Below are 24,046 nucleotides of genomic sequence, written 5' to 3'. Positions count from 1 at the left end.
AAATCAATACGGGATATATGCGACTTGCACTTGGTGTTTGAGTAGGTACCTGTATACTTGTACGTATAATATTAAATTCCGATTGCCGTGATGCAGTCCAGCAGCAGCGTGTTTCCCACGGCCACTCGATCACTAGCTGAATATTCGACAACTTGCGGGGTAATATAATAAACATATTCTATACTGAAATTATCACGTATACATACATATCTAATATACGAGCAGAAGTCAGTTGTAGTATAGGTATACGTACTATAGTATGTTTGCATTTAAGAGCACATACATTTATATATGTATGTGTATAATAAACAACGATGCCCGTAAATATGACGCGACTAGCCATATTATGGGTACCTACACCTTATACCTGTATGTATATACACTACAGGAGCAGTGACTACAGCCGTGGGGCAAATGGAACAGTGGGAAATCATCGTCGGGCTACTGTGTAGTATGTATAAAAATATGTTTTAATGTGTTAAGTGTTGAACCGTATAAATAGTCATTTTGCCCCAGTGTATATGTATATATATATACTCCCCATATTATGTACGTTATTATTATTTCAACATCGTTTATGTTCAAACGTGTATATTATTACCGATATGCAGTTGTTTTTTCCCATTTTCAGACGTGAAAAGCATATTTTGATACTATATGTATATAATATAATATGTAATATATACGTATGCGTATAATAATACGATCTACTCATTCAGGCTTATTAAATATATGTAAATGCATCAGTAGTGTACGTAATAATCACAACAATAATAATATTATGGCCTGGAAGATAAATTCATGCAAATTGTACATGACTCACATAAGAAGTATGCGCCGTATATGAGATTATAAATTTTGATTATGAATGTGCGGTACCTATTTACCGTATCAAAATAAATGCGTTATAACGCGTTGATGTTTTCTTCTTTTCTTTCAAGTATAATGAACTCGTTTACAAACTTCTCGTTTAGAAAAATAATTGTCACATGTCATATACCAATACGACCGACAACGCTATTAGTACATAATTTTTAACGTAGTAAAGACTTTAACGCTGGATAGTTGATATCGTGGACTATTATTTACATAAATACTGGTATATAATAAAATAAATAGGTACAATAATCAGCCAATCAGGTATTATTGTACTGCAGCAACCATTACCTATGGATATTATAGTAATATATAGGTAAGTATAAATATCAATAAGTTAGAATCTATAATATTGATTAGCCTAATCTTTAATATAATATATGAGTGCAATGGTATATAATATGGGTACGTTTTGATTAATATCAGAACAAATGACGGCGCCGACTCCGGGATCAAACAATATTGTGATTTCCCATGGCAAACCGCAAGACGGAAGACGAGAATGCGGCTGTCATCATTATCTTATGATACGTCAACATGACTTAAAAAAATAACAGCGACCAACTATTCTATACAGAAGTTAATTGAATTATGTAAACATAAATAAACTGGAAAATAATTTTAAAATACATTTTCTCCTTCATTTATATTTTTATTTGTATGCGAATGATTTATGATTATGTTGACCGAATTCGAAAAAAAAACAATATTTATGCGTTCAGTTACACGTAATAAAACATTTTAAAACTCGTGTATGTGACGATAAAAAAATTACATGTCAACATACATTACGATCCGCTACAGCAACCATGACGTTTTCATATAATTTTAGTACTCGTGTGTAATATATATTATATATACGTATAGGTATATAGGTATAATATTATGCGAATCACAATAATAATATTAATGAATCACGTGTCACCTTATTTGTATTCTTGGTGAGAATAATGAATTATTATTTACATAATTAATGCATTTAAATATATCATATTAATTTTTCCATAATTTGATAATTTTTATAAATCTCTTTATGAATATAAATAATGTCCTAACTATGTTCATATTTTTATATATATATAGTTTAAATTATTAAATATATACGTTTCAATAAAATACAATAATATGATAGTTTTGGTCATTGACCGGCATGCTTGCGCATTTTAATGGTTTTCTTTTTTATATATAGGTATAAACAAGTAAGTTTCAAATTTAAAAGCAGCATAAGCAGTAAAAAAAGATTTTAAAATGTGAAAAAAGGCACAAAAAGGAAGGTATGTTAGGGAATTAAGTTGATTTATTGTAAAACTGAATACAAAAACTATGTACCTAATTATAATTTATAATGTACATACAGTATACCTATATACCTACTTGGCTACTTAGTAGGTTAATGTGTATAGTATTTGAAATATACGATGTTATAATATATTATGTTTAACGCGTGTAGGTATCGAACAAAATCCAGTAATGAGTGTACGGATGTTGTCCGATAGGCGATGGTCTGTGGAAGCGTATTATTATAGCTTAGTTAAATCATACGATAGGTACAATACCTAATAATAACTAATAATAATACGTATAGGTATTCTTAAGACCTCGATGTGGGGCCTCTCCCCCGCTGGAAAAATGGACGGAGGGAAACCCAACGGGCTATGACTGTTCTCCAGAGGTGGCGTACGCCTATATATAATAACGACGCATGGTAATATACGTGTGGCCGGTCAGAGATTTACACGGATATGTACGCGAATACGTGTTAAGATAACGCGGTCATGATGTATAGATACACAAGATACGTATATTATATTATATATGTTAGGTGATACCGATATATAGGTATGTATATATTATACAAGTAATAATACCGAGTTAGCTGCAATGACGGGGTGAACAAAAAAAAAAAAATCTTAAGAAAAAAGAAAGCAGGCGAATATAAGTGCTCGCGCGTATTACTTTGTCGTCTGATTTAACGCCTTGTAATACGTAGATATAAATATAGCCGCTAAAACGGGCATCGGGGTACAGCGGAGATGACAACGTCGCCGACGACGACAAGATGGCTGTAGGTACATAAATAAACGTATTTATATTTTCGCGTTATAAGACCGCGAATTGTAATAAACGTCCCGCGTATATAATTTAATGGCAGACCGGATGAAATTAAAGGAGCTTTAGTAAGACAAACGACGTGTAAAAGTCACCTCTATATATATTATATGTATATATTGTATATATTATAAACGGGCAGGCGCGGATGCGTCAGATATATACTATGGTATAGGTATAATGTATACGACGTGCGGTACGAGCAATAATAACCACGATAATGTACAATATAATATTCACCCGAGTAAATTTCATACTTCTTAGACATACACTCGCGTTTTTACACATCACACGTATAATAATATAATATACATAATATACGTTTATATAATACAATAATAATATGCACATTGCACACGACGGTCGTATATACGAACCCATAATATAATATCATATATATAAGTATAATAATAATAATACTTCGTTCGCGCGCGCGCGCGCCGCTCGTCCGTTGATTTGTAAACGCGGATTATATAGAACTCGGGCTTGTTTATGTGACACGGTCGATTGAAAGATTAAACTATAAAACTCAGGTGCGATAACGATACACGTAATATTATACATACCAGTTTTCCAGTTGGTTCATACAAATAATAATAATATAGTGGCGCGACGGGCCACGTTTGATTTACGGGTTGTCGCGACCGAGCGAAATATCAACGGACGACGCGATGATGACTGGGAACGAGAAGCACGGAAAAATAATAAAAACAAAAAAATTACAAGTTTATGCGTTTGCATATTATTATATTAAGTACTTCACAATAATTGCATACATTATACCAACACAATATTGTATAGCATAGATAATAAAAACATATTAAGGTTAAACGTTAAGAATTTCGTAACAAATTGCCTTCCGATTATATTCGATTGGATAGACATATACCTAGTGTGGCGTGCGCGCGTAAGTCGTTTAGCGTGTTTTTATTCCTGTCAAACGAGACCGCGATATCCGTCCGTTTACAGCTGTCGGCGGGGCTTAGTGTGCGTGAAATAAACTCGTAAAAAATATCGATATGCGTGCAGGCGATGGTCGGTCACGGACGAAAGAATAGGCAGCATATCAGACGGAATCCACTGTACATTATAATATTATTATCAATAACGCTTATATTTCCCAACTACTATAATAGAATATAATCATCGTGAACACTCATATAAGTTATAACACTTGTCACTTTGACGGTAGTAGACAAATTACGTTATAATAAATAAATTATTGGCCTCTAAAATAGTACAATTCAATGTAGAAGAACTTCGAATTAAGTTAACGAATATTGTAATTTATAATATATTATTCATTTTTAATAAATATCTCCAAAAGTCGTATTTCTTTGGTCACAAAATGTAAGAATACTAGTATACGTTTGTATTGTAGGTATACGATGAAACAAAATATAGGTAAACCTAAACCTCATGTCTTAATATGTATGTATGAAGTATTTAGTTAACAATAAATTTCAAATATTTTCGTGTTGTTTAAGATGTATTTGTTGTAAATAATATTTATTAAATTTTATAATAAAATAATATTACTATTAATTACAAAGAAAAAATATTAATTTATGTTATAGTTTTTAAGGTAAATTGATTCATATGCCTCTAATAGATCTACTCCATTTTGAATAACTATCTAACTTCAAACACATATATTAGTAATCGTCTCATCGTCTCATCTATTATCTTATTCAAATTAAATTTTGTATGAGTTGAATATTGAAATCTTTTTACTACTACAAAACTTTACGAGAAAAATATATATCATTGTAAAACCAATACATTATCGAATTTAAAAATACATAAGTATACATTATAAATGTAGGTATTTTATAAACCTTTCATTAAACAAACGTTTAATAAAGCTATTAATGAGAGTAATTTTTAATATTGTTTTATTCTATGCAAAAATAAAAATAAAATTCATGTAAAACATGTATAAATATAAAATGCGTCGACAGACATTGATTTGCGCGTAAGCTTTAGGCACAGACTTGAGATTTCTATACTAACTAGATAAGAAACTCGTATATTATTTATATTATTAACATTGAAGCTCCTCGTATCAGTTTTCGCCATTTTGTCGGTTGGCAAAACATTGCATTTCCTATACAAGATGTATTAGGAATAACATGGTTTTTAATGGTAAAATATAGAAATAAATGATTTATATAAAATATTTAAAATTTTTTTTTTAACAACAGGTTTAGACATCATAAAATACAATACATACAATACAATATAATTAATATTGCCATATAAAGCCAACCGAAAAACCTGGCTTCAATTGATAGCGGGAGTTGGCAATCTAGTTCTAAATAGAAATCTGTGGCTTTAGGTAATTCGTCGTTAAGTTAGTGATCACGAATACCAATTAATAAGCATAATAGATGGGTATGTTACCATTTGTGTGAAACCGCTTTCAGAAATTTATTTATTTATTAAAAAATAGTTAAAATATGTTTATATATGTGTTTTATCGTGCTACGTTGTAACTTTCAAAAGTTGTAAGAAAATACATCATAATATAAAAATGATAATTTTAATCTTTGTATATTGACATATTTGTAAGGTCGTATTTTGTATTGCATAATATTATTCATAGGTAGGTACAACATAAACATATATTATAGAGAACTTATTAGAGGTTTACTTGAAATAATTATAGGCTATAAGTATATACATATGAAGATATTGGTGTAAATTATATAGCTGTTATTATACAAAAATGGCAATACTGAGTATGTTAACTAACACAAGTTCCTGTTGACTCCTTATGAAAAATTTATTCTCTGACTATATTATTATCATTAAAATGGTAAATGTATTTATTATAATATATATTGCTACTCATCGTGAAAGTGTATAATGATACGAAAATAATATTGAGTAGTAATTATTATTAATAACAATAATAACATATTAGATGGTATAAGTAGGTACCTAGCAAAATAAAAAAAAAATACTTGAGGAGTATGCTACATTGTGATATGTTAATAGCTATTTCATACATTATAATATATATATATTTATTATATACATTTATATGTCGTTGAAAATAACTGTCGATTTTCATTACATGTGCCAATAAGTATTGTTAACTGCAACGTGGTGCCTGAAGGAAACTATTCATATTATGATGATTGAAATCACGGTTTTAAACATTCAATTTTCAACAGCATGTATTACGTTGAATATTATACCTATTATAATTTTTGCTATCAATAAATACCTTTTTTTCACTTTGTGTATAAATAATTCAAACTCAAGACTTTTAAAAAATTAATGTCATATCAATAATTATGAACTCGCATAACATATGTTAATATTTTAATGAAAAAATAACGTTCATGTTTTCAGATTTAATAGAATATTACAATCTAGAAATATATTAAACATTTAAACAATCACATATTTCTGTAGATAACAAACGATATAAAATTCTAAGGAAGACTATGGATGGTATGAAGATCGAATATATTCGATTAAATGATCCGAATACTACCTACTATAGGGTTGTACAACTAGAAATTAGAGAAAATATATAGGTAGTCTATATTATGGTATAATATGAGGGAAGGAAACGAATAATATCTGAGAAGAAAATTGTATAAGATAAATAAACGAAACTTATTATAATAATAACGTCGAGGTATGGGTTCACAAAAAGAAATATTATCCTTTTATCCTTAATATACAATTTTATAAGATATATAATTCATATCAGCACCACTTGGTGTGATATCAGAAACTGACCGTCTCTTATTCGTTTCAGTCTAAATGGGTAATAGGTATAATATGCAATGAATCGCAGCCAAATTACTATCGAAACTTAATATTAAAAATCATTTAATATAATATATTTAATGTATATTTTGTCTGTATTGAATTATTTACAATATCTATAGCTGTATCGGATAAACCGTTTATATAATATGCAGTCACCGTTTAAATTATGGACTATGACTTCATGTTTTATTCGTATAAACAAGTGATAAATTGCCAATTGGTATCATATATATTATCGAACACGAAAAAAACAACCTTTTTATATAGATAAGTTTTTGATGAAAAGTATTTAAACGAATAATTATAGCACTTATAACAATAATTTATTTTAATATTGTTAGAAAAAAATGTATAATTTTTCTACGACAAAATAAATAATAATTATTTGTACATTTTTTTCCAAATATAATAGATTGTAAGTTACTGGCTGTCATCAGAAGGATGTATTAGAGTAAAAATTATAAATATAGCCAATCGGTATACCTAGAACTTAGATTAATATATATATATATACTTATATATATTATAATATGAATCAAATTTATTTTTGTAATGTAGGTATGTCGGTCATTTTATTTATCATCCATTAATAACTATTACAATTATGTTTAAATGTTCCTATGATTAGAATTTTTTTTAATCTTATACACGCACTATTATCGATTAAACGATCAATTTGATTTTAATTAAACTATACACATCGGTCTACGCGATCTCATACACCGAGTATATTCTACATGTACGTAATAATACGTAAAACACTAGTATTATGTTAACATAATGGCGATATAAGAACTAACTATAAATAATCCGTTCTATACAGATATATATCATTAAACAAAAATGTGCGATGATGTGTATGATTCACATTTTAATTCCTAAATGCAGATTTACTACTTTATAAACTTGTATTTATCAGACATATAGGATATGTTTAACGATTAATCGTTGTATGTTTAGTTTAGGTTTATGGTTTTATTATTAATACTGATTGAATTTAGGTATATGTAATTTTAACGAATTCCTCGCCATCGCTTAATCGATTAATAAGAACACATCCACTGCGTTTAATCAATTATTATTATTATATATATAAATATATATGATCGTTGAAAGAGCTAATCGAGTTTTAAACTTTATAAATTTATAATGTTGAACCGTATTCGATTAAATAAAAAATAATAAGAACTATACCAGGTTATTGGTATAATCTCTTCAAAGTAAAAATAAAATAAATTAATATTCTTCTCATATTTATTTCAACTCAATAACTTTTACATTGTAAAACTCCTCTCGACGTCATACAACTAATGCGCCAATGAATAATATCTCTGTGTTCAGTGGTCAGAAACACATATTGTGCTAAATATATTACCTACTGTTACGCATTTATCTTGCTGTACCGACACATTTAAATAATTATATTCACACGCACGCATTCTCGAACGTTCTCCGGTTTTTTTTTAAAGTTTAGATTCATATACCAATAATATAATAAGTACAAGAATATCATTCGCAAAGTTCGAACGATCGAATTCCAGTGAACGCGTCTGTATGTTAATCATTTTATGTAATGTATCTATAAGTTTTAGGATATGTATTATTGTATTATATATTATGCACCTTATATTATTATTACGGGTGTTGTGAAATTATGTTGTACGTCATATTTTTTATTACAATAGTTAATACAATATCCACTTATAGTAAAGTCCTATATTGTAAGTGATGAGTACATAATATATTATAAAGTATAAGTAATAAGTATATATACACTTATATATAGCTAGTATAATATACTATATACACATGCATGATATGATGTGATGAGAAAAAAATCCTTTGGCTACTCACAATTATTTTATTAAAACAGTTATTGTTAAACGGACAAAATAAAATAAACTGTGGACGTATGGGTATAAATGAAAGGAATATTAACACAGTATATACTATATAATATTATATAAACGATACAAGACAATTCATTTACATACCAACAGACAGACAAAAAAAATTACTGTATTTAAAAAAAAAAAAAAACAATTAATTCTGTTAAGTTTCGCGCGCTTGCCAGGGCACACAGGCGTATATGTTATATTATTATATTATACGAAGATACAGCGGCGGCTGTTCAATACGTGCGCGTCACACGGAGACGGATACCGCGACGGTACGTCTCTGATAAATGGTGAAGAGACTCGGCAGGTCTGAATGGGGAGAGAGGTCTTGACAGCCGCTGTACACACGCGCACACAAACACACAGAATGACTACAACGACTACTCTGTGTGTGTATTCAATATTATATTATGTATATGTATACATAATTTAAGTATGTATAGTAATAGCAATAAGGTGGCTATGAAGTCGCAGGGAACCCACAGTATAAAAAAATAAATAAAGCAAGAGGAGAATGAAAAAAAAATTGAATAACTCTGACAGACGTACGCCCTGCGTTTCAATACGTCATACAGATATATAATATATACATAGGTATCTGTTGTACGCCACCGCTTATGTGGTATAAATCAAATGGTCTAATTATTATTTCTCTGTCCGTTATAATATACCCGAGTATATATGTGTATATTATAATATATAACTATATATGAACAAGATTTTTTTATAATATTCTCATATTGCTTTTTTATTATACTTATATGCCGTCCAAACTTTGATTGCTCTGCGTTTTACGAGATACGCACATTAAAATGTACCTAATACCTATGCATTATATAATACATTGTATACGATGTTTATATGCGTAGAATGATTTGTCACCATGCTCATTAAATATATATATATATATAAATAGTATTGTGCTCATGTATAATATAGGTCTATGAATATAGATACTAAATTAAATATATACATAAATCTTTATTATAGATACATTTATTATTATACACATAGACTTTTTTAGACCAATTTTGATTCTAAAAATAATAAGTAATAACATAGTATGTTACACCGATATTGATATATATTGTAGAACGATTAGCTGTTATAGGTATAACAATAATTATTGTACATCCTTCGCGCTAAGAATAATATATACATAGGTATCAGATTAAATAATTGTTAACAGGACCTATTAATTCCGATTCTCCTCATCCCCGACTCCTTTACACAGTAACTAATTGAACTTAAGTTTATAAACGCTGAAACCATTTTTTATTTCAAAATTATTAATAGTTTGTAATATATATATATATATATATATATATATATATATTATACGTTTAACGCGTCCTATAATAGTAGATGACTACGCCCTCGTCTGCAGCGCCATACAGAGTTTCCGTCAATAATTACTTAACTGTGGACTGCATAAATATACCTATACAATATTATGTATACAATACTATTATATCTTATAATCGTATCTTTTTGATGTAACAAAAAAAAAAAATATTAAAAATTAAACGTTCATAATAATAATATATTTGATTTTGGAGATTCGTATTAATACTACAACAGCATATTATAATATGTAATATTATGTTGTTTGTTCCGAAATTTCACACGATGAACCCGTTTATGATATGAATCGTAAAACTCAACGCGCGTGCAACACTATTATAATATGGACACGTTACCGTGAAATCGCAACGATTATCGCTCGTGTGAATAGTTTTTTTTTTTTTTTTTTAAATAAATCACGTCATTGTGTGTAAAACTTTTATATTCATATTTACATGACACTATCGCAGAGATGTCTATCAAATGTCAAGTTAGTGTTGACCGGCTAAAACTTACATGACTTTTAACTACTACATGGTAACTCACGTAATGTTGAGGTAAAGGGTATTGTTGTATTATAATATTATTTATTCGTACAAAATATTGAATTCTATGATAATATTATGGATTGCAGAACCACGAATAATTACAATCGATAATATATTCACGTGGAGCGTTAGGTACTGGGTATTTGGAATTTCATCGTAGGTCGTAATTTCTACTGAACATCTATAATAACGCAATAATGTATACACGCACGTTTTGAAAACGATATAATATATTATAAACATATTATATAAAATCCGATACTTGATCAAATGCATTTTCGCATCCAATAGCTTTAAACATAATAATTTATTCTAGACCGTCATCGTCGGGGAAAAAACCTAACATAATATAAGAAATAAAAATGCATTTCTCGTTTTGCAAATCGTTTGTGTCCTACTTTGAAAAGTAGGTACACGTAAAAATGAAGCTAGCGTCGTAGTTGAGTAAACGCCCAACATGGATAAAATATTTAAGAAAAAGATACCAATACCTATGGTTTATTTCAAATTTCAGGAATAGGTAGTATATTATAATATATGATTTTATATCACTGCGGGTGTTATTAAAAATATTGAAAATAATATTTATTATACTTCTGTATTTCATCTAATAATATCTGTATAAGCTATTATCTGACAAACTATAACTTAGTATCCAAGGTTAATTTAATTTTGTTTTTGAATTAGAACATAACAAAGTTTTTCCAACTATAAAAATATAAGATAAAAAATTATTAGCTTCTAAACCAATCTAAGAATTATAAACAACAATGATAATACATCTATAAAGTTAAAAATTAGGAAAAGTTTGAATGCAGGCGTGCAGCATCTTAATACCATTGGTGATCACAAAAATACGCACGAGCGTGTTATAAATTTATAAAGAGAAAGCTCGGGCGACGCATACCCCCCTCCCATCATATACAAGGCGAATAACGAACGTCGGATTTAGGCCAATTATTATTATTTATGAAACGCACTGCAGTCTTCTTCTTATTCTTCGGTTTCTCACGGTGATTTTAATCATTGCATTATAAGATGTATTCTTTTTTTCTCGTAACTCGATCGTTCATTTTTCTTTACCTATTGCTCCTACATACTCGCATACGCGATCTAGATGGTTCGTGAGTTACCACAACTAGTAAAGCTAGTAAAGTGTTGTGTGTACATACTCATGTATATATATATATATATATATATTACTCAGTACACTTGAATTATCTATGTGCTTTTATTTTTACAATTTGGATCAAAACTACCATTGTTGTGTACATGTGAATTACATAGCTTAAAGGAAATTCATTTAATGCAATTTTATTAATTTCGTTGCTAAAATAGATATTATGTAGTTTGAGCTATTTGAAGACTTGTATAATATTATTAACATAAGTATGTTAATAATAAAAAAAATTATATAAAATTTTAAATCAAAATGAAATCATGTTAATGTAGATTAGTCATTGCAATGTTTTACATACTTTAACCATCTAATTTAGATCGTTTACTGTTTTTTTTAAGTACAATATTATATTTTAAAATTTTACTTTTTGAGTTTAAACAGTTTCAAAATCTTTTAATAAGTCAAAAATCTTGATTATGGATTAGAGTTATTAACTTCTCGTTAATATGTCACACATTTTCGAAATATTATACAGAAAATTATATAAACAATTCGTGTTATAATAAAAATCGTATAATATATAATTTATATAATTTAATTGGATTATGAATCATGACATAATCATTTGATTGAGCCAAATCCTGATTTATTATCAAGAGTGTAATACAAAATTCAATAATATACAGAAAAAACATAAACTTGGTAACCTCAATCTAACATGAAATGATGATGGTAGATACTGTAGAGAGGGGTTATTGTGACTGATGGGTTTTGGACTTAGGCTATTCTCACGGCGACGACAAGTTTTTTGGACATCGCGTGTGTACTCAGCGGTTTCATTGTATATTATACATAATATATATACGAACGCATATCGGCTACACGGTTGCTCCCCGCGAGAGCCGTGTGAACAAAAATAAATATAATATATATAACACACATACACAAATCGGCACGCCATCCATCGGCTACTGGTTTGCCACTAGTTTTTTTTTTAAAACGCGTATCAGACGGTTGTGTATTTAATATATTATGTATGTGGCATATATATATATATATATATTTATTTTTTTTGTCAGTCTTTATTATATTTAGACGAACGTCAGGTCGCGAGAGTGACGTTTAAAAGTATTTATTGTGTATCGCGCTTTTATATTATTATTATGTTATGCGGGCGGAGTAAGAGAGATACAGATAGACAGACAGAGAAAGAAACATAGAGACAGACAGACGGACAGAGATAGAAATAAAGGAATAGATAGAAAAATACGATTTAATCGTTCGGGAGATTTCACCTAGCAGTCTATATAGTAGTATCGCGTAGTAGTGGTAATGGTGGAGAAGAGGAGAGAACATTTAAGGCACCAACACAAAAGAGGCCTAGTCATCCCGCGAGACGACTGTGGCGACGGCCGGTCGAGTGCCTTCGCGTCTTTCGGGCTGACGAAATAATCAGTTCGGTTCTTTACAAATGGAAAAATAATCTTAATATACACATACACAAACACAATAAGTGTGTATATATGTGTGTGTGTATCTATGAGATAAAAAGAAGCATTTCTACCGTGTGAAAAGCCGCCTACGATGTCCGAAATCTTAATACATTTAATGTTTATATATATAATATATAACGGGTGTCTAAATCGTTTTTTAATTGTGCTCTGGTAACGACTCTATCGTTACGCAGTAAAAATTCAGATGGCTCTACAAAACGGGTTTGACATACCAAATTTGGTCTTATACGAATAAAAAATCGATACATATTACAGATTTTTTAAATAAAGAACGTATAGATCTGAATAACTTAATTATATTGTTTGAAAGATTAACGGTTTAGTATTTGAACATAATAATGATTTAAGAAATTTAATAACACAAATTTCAAAAATAGTTAATTCAAAGTTGGTTTGAGACTGAATTTTATCCATTATAATAACATTAATAACTATAAGTATATAAAGAAATAATTTTGAGTTATTTTCATATACATTCTGCTATTAATATAATATTATTTTTTTTTAATACATTTATATATTATATTATAATAGTTTATTATTTTGTAATTATTTATATTTATATCAACGAATTTTTTTTTTTTTTACGTGCTTTCAAATGTAAAGTAACTAATATAATCGTTTTAATAGATTATAAGAATATAAACCAGTTTTAATGCAATAATTATGCAGTTTGCAGTTTGCGTAAGAATTTAAGATTGCAAGAGAAATATACTGATAGAAGATATACAATATACATAATACATATAGTATATACTACCTACATATTATACTACACGTACGTCCTACATACGTCACTATCTAGTCAAGTATAAACAATGTTTGAAATTATTACTTTATTTATTTAATTGAAATATCTCTATAATATATTTTTTGTTATATTTAATTTATTAAATAGTTTTAAAGATTCGAAAAAAAAAATTCATATTCTACAATGTATACCTACATAGTTTAAGAAGTTAATATAATAAATTCATATAATTACATTATACTCATTATACAAAGTAATTAAATTAAGGGTCTACTTATTATTTCGAAAACTTTTAACAATAATTTTTTTTCTCATCATTTTAAAATTTGACAAAACAATTATATATTTTACAATTTGTTAATGTTACGATTTTTTTAAATTTTTTGAACGTTAGTACCTATACATTTTAAATTTCATTTATCGAAGTAAAAAAATATTTTTTTGAATATTTTAATAAATACACATCGAATTTTGAACGAGAGTGATATTGATATTAATTAGTAATGATTTACAACTAAAAATATTTTGCTTCGTAATATGAAATTTAAAATGTATAATATTAATCGACAAAATACAATTTTTAAAAATTATAACGATAAAAATTGTAAAAATATGTAAGTAAAAATAATGTTATTATAAAGGTAACATTTTTCCGAAATAAAGAGTCTGGACATTCAAATGGATCATCACCTTGTATAGTGTAAGTAAATGAAACACTATTGTTTGCACACATTGTATATACTATTTATCATAAAGCTGTATTATTTTATTTTGCCTTAATATTTAAAAATAAAAACAAGTACTCTAAGGGACTTGTGACATACGATATATATATTTAGTACGAGACCCATATTTCACGCGCTCATGTCATATAATGTTTTTATATAATATGTTCTTTATAATGTCCCTAAAGAAATCTGACACTCTGTCTCGTCCATATACTTATAAGACTGTTAGCTAATAACTTACAAGCTGTATTAATATAAATCACTCGTGCATGAGATGAACAAAAAACAGAAAAGCTGATGAAGTGAATACATTCTATATATATTATATACCCTATATTTTCTTTAATTATTATAAATCTGATAATAACAACTTTTTTTTGGTTAGGAAAATAATTAACTTTTTATGATAATTTTGTTATGTTTATGATCAAAAAATAGATACTTGTATTGAAATTATTTAATAACTACAGAAAAGACACAATAGTAAATATTCGAACGATTATTTTGAAAATAATTAATTTTAATTTTATTATACTTCCTGTACTTATACGAGTATTAACCATACCAGAAAATAATGTTTTATTGCCTATAAAGCTTGATAACTTATTTAAGAAACATTGTAGGAAAGATAGATAAGGACTTCGTTTCAGGCTAACATTAAATTTGTATGAATAAAGTAGGTAGTAATTTATAATTCAAAATAAATATAAAACATTTTTATCATAAAATATCCTATATATACCTATTATAGGTAGGTATAAACAGTATATAAACAATATAAATTATAAAAGTTTCGATTTTTATTTTATTTATAAATTAAAAATATTTGTGCAAAACTTAAACATTTTTAAATTGTGTGATTATCGTGTTATTCTAAATTCATATTCGAGGACGAAACATAATAATATAATGGCTGTTAATTGCAGAATTGTAAATATATCCTCAAGTGAAGTATCAATTGAATTTGGGGAAACTATCAAATAATTTAAATGTAATTATTACCTATTACTTAACCTTTTAGTTTGTATTTTAAATTGATAAATAAATTTATTATCTTTAAATTACGTTCTTAATTATCGCGTGTGTATAAAAAATCAACCTTATTCCTCTCTGACCAATTCATTTGCCAAGCCACTGAAGCACATAATGAAGTTTATGAGTATTTTTATGGTACTTATTGTAACTTACTGGAATCTATATCTATGCGTATACAGTACCGCTATATATCTATATTATAGAGATCCGATGAGTTTTGGATATTAGTTATTATTTATTACGAATAGGTAAGTATGTGGTTGTGTATGATGTTGGTTACTAGCATTCAGATGATGAAGATACGGCACGTATACGTCATTACTCATTAGTAGACGGTAATCACTATTATAATAGTGTACTGCATAGTTCTGTCAAAAACGGGCGACCGAAAATAAATAACAATTATTATTGTTATGGGCTTTAAATATAGAACTACTATTATTCTGTTAGTTCGTATAGAGCACAATAGCCAATTGAGAATAATTTCCTAGTACCCTTCCATCATACCATAATTGCAGTATAGGTATGTATGATTTTCTAATGATAATCATATTGAAATCGAATTCGACATGCCTACCTATAACATTTATATAGCTATAACATATATATATATATATAATATATGTTGAAAGCAAATATGAATATCAAAAAACTATTAAAATTTATGAATATATATTATATATATTTTATTTTATACTTCCATTACAGTTTATGTTATAAAAGAATAATTTGTAAGAAATCGCGAAAGTTTTATCATAAAATATATCGTCACCAGTCGTAAGAACTGGTAATATTTATTCGTAGATTTTACGAGTACCTATAGGTATTACCTACTTATATTTTGCCAGTGTTAAATAAAATTTACAATGTGTATAAAACCTATAAAGGCGAAAATACGTATTATGGAAAAATATTTACATACGTACAAAATTTTGTATTACCTGGTTATATCATTTATTTACTACAAAAGTTAAAAATCATGCATCTCGTGTCGTAAAATTTTGAAAGAAAGTAGAAAATACATATTGGTATGTTGAATACTTTGAAGTAAATATGAATGCAATTTGTTTCACTATAATATTCAAAATTACATTATTAAACATTAAATTGTAGAAAAAACACTCTAAGCTAAGTTACTTATAATATAAAACTTAAATCATTTTGTCAAATCACGTAACATGACACTTAAAATACTTTCGAAACGTTTATACGATATATTTTATGTGAATAATAGTATGTAATATGTATGCAATATAATTAAAACACAATAAATGTTACTTCAATTTTAATCCGTGCAATTATGTATAAACAATAAAATTAGCTGAATTGTAGAGTATAACATACTATACAATATATTAATTGTACCATTCGTACATATAAACCTATTAACATGCACATTAATTCCATTCAAAGAACCTGAACACAATACCATATACAATCTGTTAAATTTTTAATGAGATAATAAATTCTGTAATGTTACATTAGTCATTCATTACACATTGCAGAATTTATTGTTCAAGAAAAAAAATGTGGAATTTAATTTGATATCATTCATCCATGGATATTCAAAATAATATAGCTATAATAAGAATGTATCTATATTCTATATATATACATAATGTATATTGTATACTATAGTTTATGTTTGGTGTACTATCCCTTAAATCACTTTTTTTACGTTTTGTCTGTATAATATACAAATTTAGTAAAATTGAAAAAAGTGCGTACCTAAGTATATGAAGTAGTGATAGAAGAATTAGAATTAAAAAATTATGAAATTATGAACAAATTATTGTTTAGCGAATTTAATCCGATTAAAAAAAAAAAAACGAATATTATATTATATTAGTTTATATATATATAACTATATAAGAGCAGTATATAATATACAAGAAACTTTATGTGTACAGTATACTGTATAAACGTTTATGGTAAAAAAAATAATAATAAATAAATAATGATAATAATAAAGTAAAAGCACCATCATATCTAGTTTTGTTCCCTCGTCCTATTCTCGGCCTATATAATGGGCGTTTCTCATCAAAATCGAGCAATTTAACGACGGCCCCGGACGCAATAATTATTAATAACCTGACAAAGTTTCATCTCACATCACAGTGGCGATAGCGTTCACACGAATTACAAGACCGTTGGAACGGTACAGATATAGGTATAGAGAGTTGATATTTATAGTTTATAAGTATGCCAAAAATAAGATAACTAAAACAGCTAGCAATAAGCAAAGTATGTAACATAATAATAATATAATATAAATTAGTTGCGTATTATAAAGTGATTTTACGTGTATACGCTTTATTTTTTTATTTCAATACGTTTGAGTCTTTCAATCTTCTACAACCGCACAATACCACGGCCGAACAATAACGATTAACCGCCAAAAGGATTTTCTCGTTTAATAATACTAATATAATAATGCATTAAAAAAAAAAAAACAAATCCCCACGTTTTTGCAGTGTTAAAAACGCTACATCTCGCGTTCTTTATGCGTTTTTATTATTCTACACTGAGAGATACCAAAACACAACGTACACTTTTTTTTTAATACAATATATATATTATATCATGTACGTTCAACTTTTATTGCTCCGGATAATGTTCGCGTTTTGCTCGCGCCCCACACAATATTACTTACATTATTATATGCCAAGTGCAACGGACGTCATATGTCTACCTATATATTATTATGTGCATGTATAATATGACTTTTAAATTTAATTATAACCCGGTCAATAAATTCCCCACTACTCTCACCCATAGCTTGCAATAGCCAACAAGTCTGTTCGCATCACCCCATTACATCACGCAATTAAGACGCGTGTCCGACCGCAGTTTGTTTAATAGAAAATCATAATATTACAATAATACTATAATAACATATATATGCATGTATTATATACACATGGTACGTGTCCGGCTGGTAATATTTTTGTAAGAGTCGGCATGGTTTTATTATACATCTTAAGGATATATACATTTTGTAAAATATTAAAATAATATTGCGCGTATAACATCGTATCAGACATATTTCATACCTACGTGACGAGTGAAATAATAATATTATATTAAATGTTTAAGGAGGAATTTTTCGTTCTGATTTATAATACGTCGTCACGGGAAGTTTGGAATAATCCGACGTCGCGTCTCTCATTAACATTTCAATGCACCTTTTGTCTTTTGGAATCTCGACGTATATTTTGACATAAGTGTCCTATATATTATGTATATTAATATTGTATGTTATATAGTATATATATTATACACAGTTATACTCTACAACAACGCTCATTCTTTTCCTTCCTGTATTGTGAGAGTGGGTACAGAGTATGTGCTCGTGAGTATTATATGTTGTATAATATGTCTACACGCATTTTCTTTAATATTTTTTTTCAATTATTTATGGGACTCATTTTTTACCGAGGCATATGGGACATGGACACTTTAGTTACGGGGGTCTTGCGATCTCCTACGCCGACGTCAACAACGACATGTGTTCGGCCCGTGTCAAAAAGACCGCAATGCGCTCGCGCTGCGACCACCTATATCATCTTGTTCATGCACACATTGTATTCGAGGGACCTCACTGACTGCACGAACTCGATTTGTTTGGTGACAAAAATGGAATGCTGTTTTTTTTACTAACCGATTATAATATATATATAGTATACTTATACAGTATACACACACGTATATAATATATTTTCACGTACGCGTGTATTTATGTATGTTTGAACTTTCTTGGTCGCATAACATTTGGGACAAATTGGTACACGACAACATTCATGCGAGATTTAGAGCACAGTTTTCTACAATTTAAAAGTCATAACCCAATATTTAAAAAAATTTGTTGTATCCAACATGAATCACTTTCATAGATTCGAAAATATATTATGTTTAGCTCTGTGACAAATATAGGTACCTATTAATTATTATTTATTATCATACACTATACCATAAATTAAATTATTAAAAATTATAGAATTTAATAAATTATTTACTCATTATTGTTTTAAGTATAAATAATTTAAAAACGTAATCATATAATACTCATCCTACCGACCATCATGTATAATGTTTGTGAATTTTAATTTCGTAGATTTGGAAATTAGTAATTATAATTACTATCGAAATCATAAAAAAAACTTACAAACCTTAAAAACCTTAAACACTATCCAATTTAATATTTTATTATTATGCTAACATTGCTATAACTTATAAGGTCAACTCAAATTGTATGTATAAAAATTAGATTTTTGATAGTTGATCAAAATAATTAAAAGTTTAAAGGTTTTCTATTTTCAAATATAATGTACTATAACAAAAGTATTCTTCAGTTTAACATACATTACATAAATTGTAAAATGTAACTCAAAATTAAATTGTAATATTGTAAAATTATTAAAAATTTTAACTTTTTCAGATTAATATAAGTTCTTAATATAATAATTTACTTCAATTGAGAATCTTACAAAAATAGAAAAATTCTTATAATAATATGTTGGTACATATTACACACGGAATAATTTTTATCATTTATATAATCGTATTATTTCCAAGTCAACTTTCTATATCTCTATCTTTAGACTATATATACAACTGCAGCAATTGTTTTAATTCAAATAGATACTATTTTCGCAATCGTTCAGCAACGCCATTCACACTATCATTACCCATTGGTCTCAGATTAAACAACTTATGTATTGTTGAAACACTCGAAAAGATAATGTAGTAAGAATTTATAACGACCGTAACGAAGTATTAGAATAAACAGAAGAAAAAAACAATGCTCGTAAATAATTATTACATTATCAGGTATTTGGGTTATTAAAAATTTAATAATCAACGGTTATAACTAATAATAAATATAAATAAAATTGAGAAATATCTTAGCTAATAAATGATTGAAACATATACCCACAAAAACGTATTGAAATACCTAACAAAATACAAGATACAAATTAAAACACGTAATCTAACTATAATATTTAATTTTTGGTTAGGTTATAGGTTAATCACAGTGTCTATATTTTTGTATAATATACTGTATTTTTCGATGACTCGCGAAAAAAAATTTCCTTTTTTATATTGCATAGAGCTGTTTGATATACCTATATTATTCAATTTTATCCCATAATAACAATTTTTTATTTAGCTATTTTAAATAATCAGAAATTAGTGTTTAGGGAAATTAAGAACGTCTGTTTTTTATTAGAACGATTAATTTATGAATGCTAAAAATTACGTTAGGTTACCGTATACGTGCCTACTAAGACGAAATAATATTATGTAAACGCATGAATCGCTGACTCTGTGACAAAGACTTTGACGGTCGTACAGGATGTACATGTTTTTTTTTTATAAAACATTAATACATTTTTTTTCTTAATCGTCTTAATCAAAATTATAATATGCTATTGAAATATTTTATGTAATTTAAATTTCCAATATATATATATATATATATATATATATATTATATATAATATTGATTACACGCGTTGTTAGAATGAATTTAACATCATACAATATATCAATATAATAATATAGTATAGGTACATATGTATATCGGTTTGTCAGTATTTGGGCCTTAGTATTTATCGAAAACCACTGACTATATAGTCTACAATCTTCGTAAAGATTAGTAAAGTCGTTAGTTACGTTTAACTGGTTACATCCCATTCCTTCATTATCCTTAAAATACTTTTAACTTAAAAACTAAACATATTTTTATTCATACAAAAACAAAATAAATCACAAGTTTGGATGTATCAACATACTTAGCAGTATTTATTTATTATTTATTATTTTTTTTTTATTTTTATTATTCAGACCATTATCAATTACAAAGAATACAAAAACATTAAGTTAGTTTATATGATTATCTATCTCTTTTAAGCTATTAGATTGTGTTTGAGATATAGAGAAATTTTACATCTTAAAATTTTTTTTTAAAAAAATGAAAACTAATGAACTTGTAATTTCCTAATTTACATTTTTTAAATTTATATTATTTATAATATGTCAACTATCTACTCCGTCACAAGTCTTGGCTTAAAGGAGTAGATATATTTCTTTATATACATATTATTATATTATATAAAGAAAAATTTCTAATAAAAAAAAAAAAGAAAAAATGAAAATTAAGATTTTATTTATTTTTTTAAGTAGCAGGTATCAAATATATTATTATTAAAATTTGAAACAACGTCAATTAATTTAAAAATTTAAGTGTAAAATTGATTGATTAAAATTGAGTGAGCGAGTTTCAAAGGTCAATGTAATTTATACCATTTAGTTATAATAATTAATTTTTTACTTTGTAGAGATATATTTTAAGATAGCTAAACTACTATTATAATATCTACTTTATACCTACTTATACTTTTATAAGGTATATGTTATACATGTTTTATTACACCTATAACGTTTTATTATTTTTTTCACGAATATTATTGTGTAGGTATACCTACATATATTATCAACATTCAAAAACATATATTATTTATTAAATTTAATAATAAAATACCTAAATTTTTTCAATTTTTTCAAATACAATTAATGATAATTAAGAAATATAAATGATATACTTGAAAGTCTAGGATAAAATTCATTAGGCGATTTTAATTCTTAATGTCTTAATGGTAATTATGATTAAGTATAGGCATATATATATTTTTTTTATAGTATACAATGTATACAAAGATAACTAGATAACATAAATTATTGATGGTGGTTGATAAACTGCCAAAAAAAAAAAATAATAGTTATATTAGGGACCGTATTTTAAGACAGGCTTAGTTAACAGCTGAATTTACTTTTTTTTTTTGACATTTTTTCTATTTATTTTCTTACAGGTTAGAATTATATAGAAATCAAACTAATGTGACAATAATCCCCAAAATATCAAATTTTTATCTTGACTACACTTCTTTTAAATTTTAATATTTAAATTTCTTTAAATATTAACAGTCGTTCAGTATTATGTCGATGTTTGATGATTGAGGTATTTAGGAATGAAACGGTTTAACTATAGTGTAGGTAATTAACATATTATATAGATATAGTATCAGCCTGTACATTTTTTTATATTTTTAAATTCTAAGATGAGTAAATAACTTTCGCTTTAATATTAAAATTCAATTAACGTCTTTCAAATAAATTATTTATACCTATATTTAACATTTTAAGTACAATCTTTTGAATTGTAATAGATATTTTAGATATATTAAAATATATACCTACGTATTTTTGTTCAAAATAAACGTAGTTAAATAATATAGGTACATCATATTGTTTTGGTTTAAAAAAAGTTTTATCAGAATAGTTATTTTAGTTAATTCTACATGATTCAATATTAACGTTAGTCGCAATAAAGTAAACTCTCGAATACCATTTTAACGGTACTAATATAATGCCAATACTATGATGACCAGAGTAATTATGTGTCGGTTTAAAATTTACTTAAAATTGTATTATTTTAAAACAATAACCAAAACTTTAAATAATTAGACTACCTACACCTATTATGTTATATAATACAATATACAATATAGTATTCGAATATTATAAGACCATGATATACGATGTATTTTACGTTAAAATTTGGTATAATGAAGAAACAGATACATTAAATAAGTATTTTATTGTTTGTATATATTTTTTATATCGTTCATAACAACAGATGAAGAATATTAGTAAATTATAATTTTAGTTAATCTTTCTAAATTTTTTTCTTTAATAAAAATTATATAAATTTAAGAAACTTTTCATTATATTCATATCGTATGAAGTAAAAATATCATAATTCTATTATATACTTGTAGGAGGTACCTATATTTTTAGACTTTACATAACACTTCAGTGCTGGACAAATGAAATTGTTGAATAAGGCCAAAAAGGGAACATGGTACCTATAACTTAAAAAAATTACCTGGTGAACATGTTGGAAGAATTAGCCTGGAAATCCAGCTTGATGGTTTGAGTCAAAACTAAACAACAAGAAAAAAACTCTCCAAACAAAATAATTAATTATGCACAATTACGACGACGACATCGACGTCCGAATCGCGCACCGTTCGCGTTTAACTAAGTGCGTTTCACATTTCCGATCGGAAGTCGATACACACAAATAATACAAACAGAAATTATACGAAAAAGATACTATATAGATAAAAAGAACACCGAATTATAACAATAATAATAATACAGCGAATGGCGTGAAAAAATGTTTAAAAAAATTAACACCGAGACATTCATACGTAACGTATAATAATATTATCATGTGCGACCGCAAATGAACCGGTCCGTCAGCGCGTT

The 24,046-nt window shown here is 27.1% G+C and overlaps 1 protein-coding gene across 1 annotated transcript in view; it reads right to left on the bottom strand.

The window, feature by feature from the left end:
* Window positions 1-24,046, bottom strand: part of LOC114121459 (neuronal PAS domain-containing protein 4A) — a 111,225-nt gene extending 87,179 nt beyond the window's left edge. The window contains exon 1 of the mRNA XM_050201794.1: window positions 23,661-24,046. Within this exon, the coding sequence (XP_050057751.1) occupies window positions 23,661-23,671 (11 nt within the window). The 5' untranslated portion in view covers window positions 23,672-24,046. The remainder of the gene's footprint in view (window positions 1-23,660) is intronic.

This window comes from Aphis gossypii, chromosome 2, assembly GCF_020184175.1.
Source record: "Aphis gossypii isolate Hap1 chromosome 2, ASM2018417v2, whole genome shotgun sequence".
NCBI classification, from domain to species: Eukaryota; Metazoa; Arthropoda; class Insecta; order Hemiptera; family Aphididae; genus Aphis; species Aphis gossypii.
This window is presented reverse-complemented; position numbering and strand designations above follow the sequence as displayed.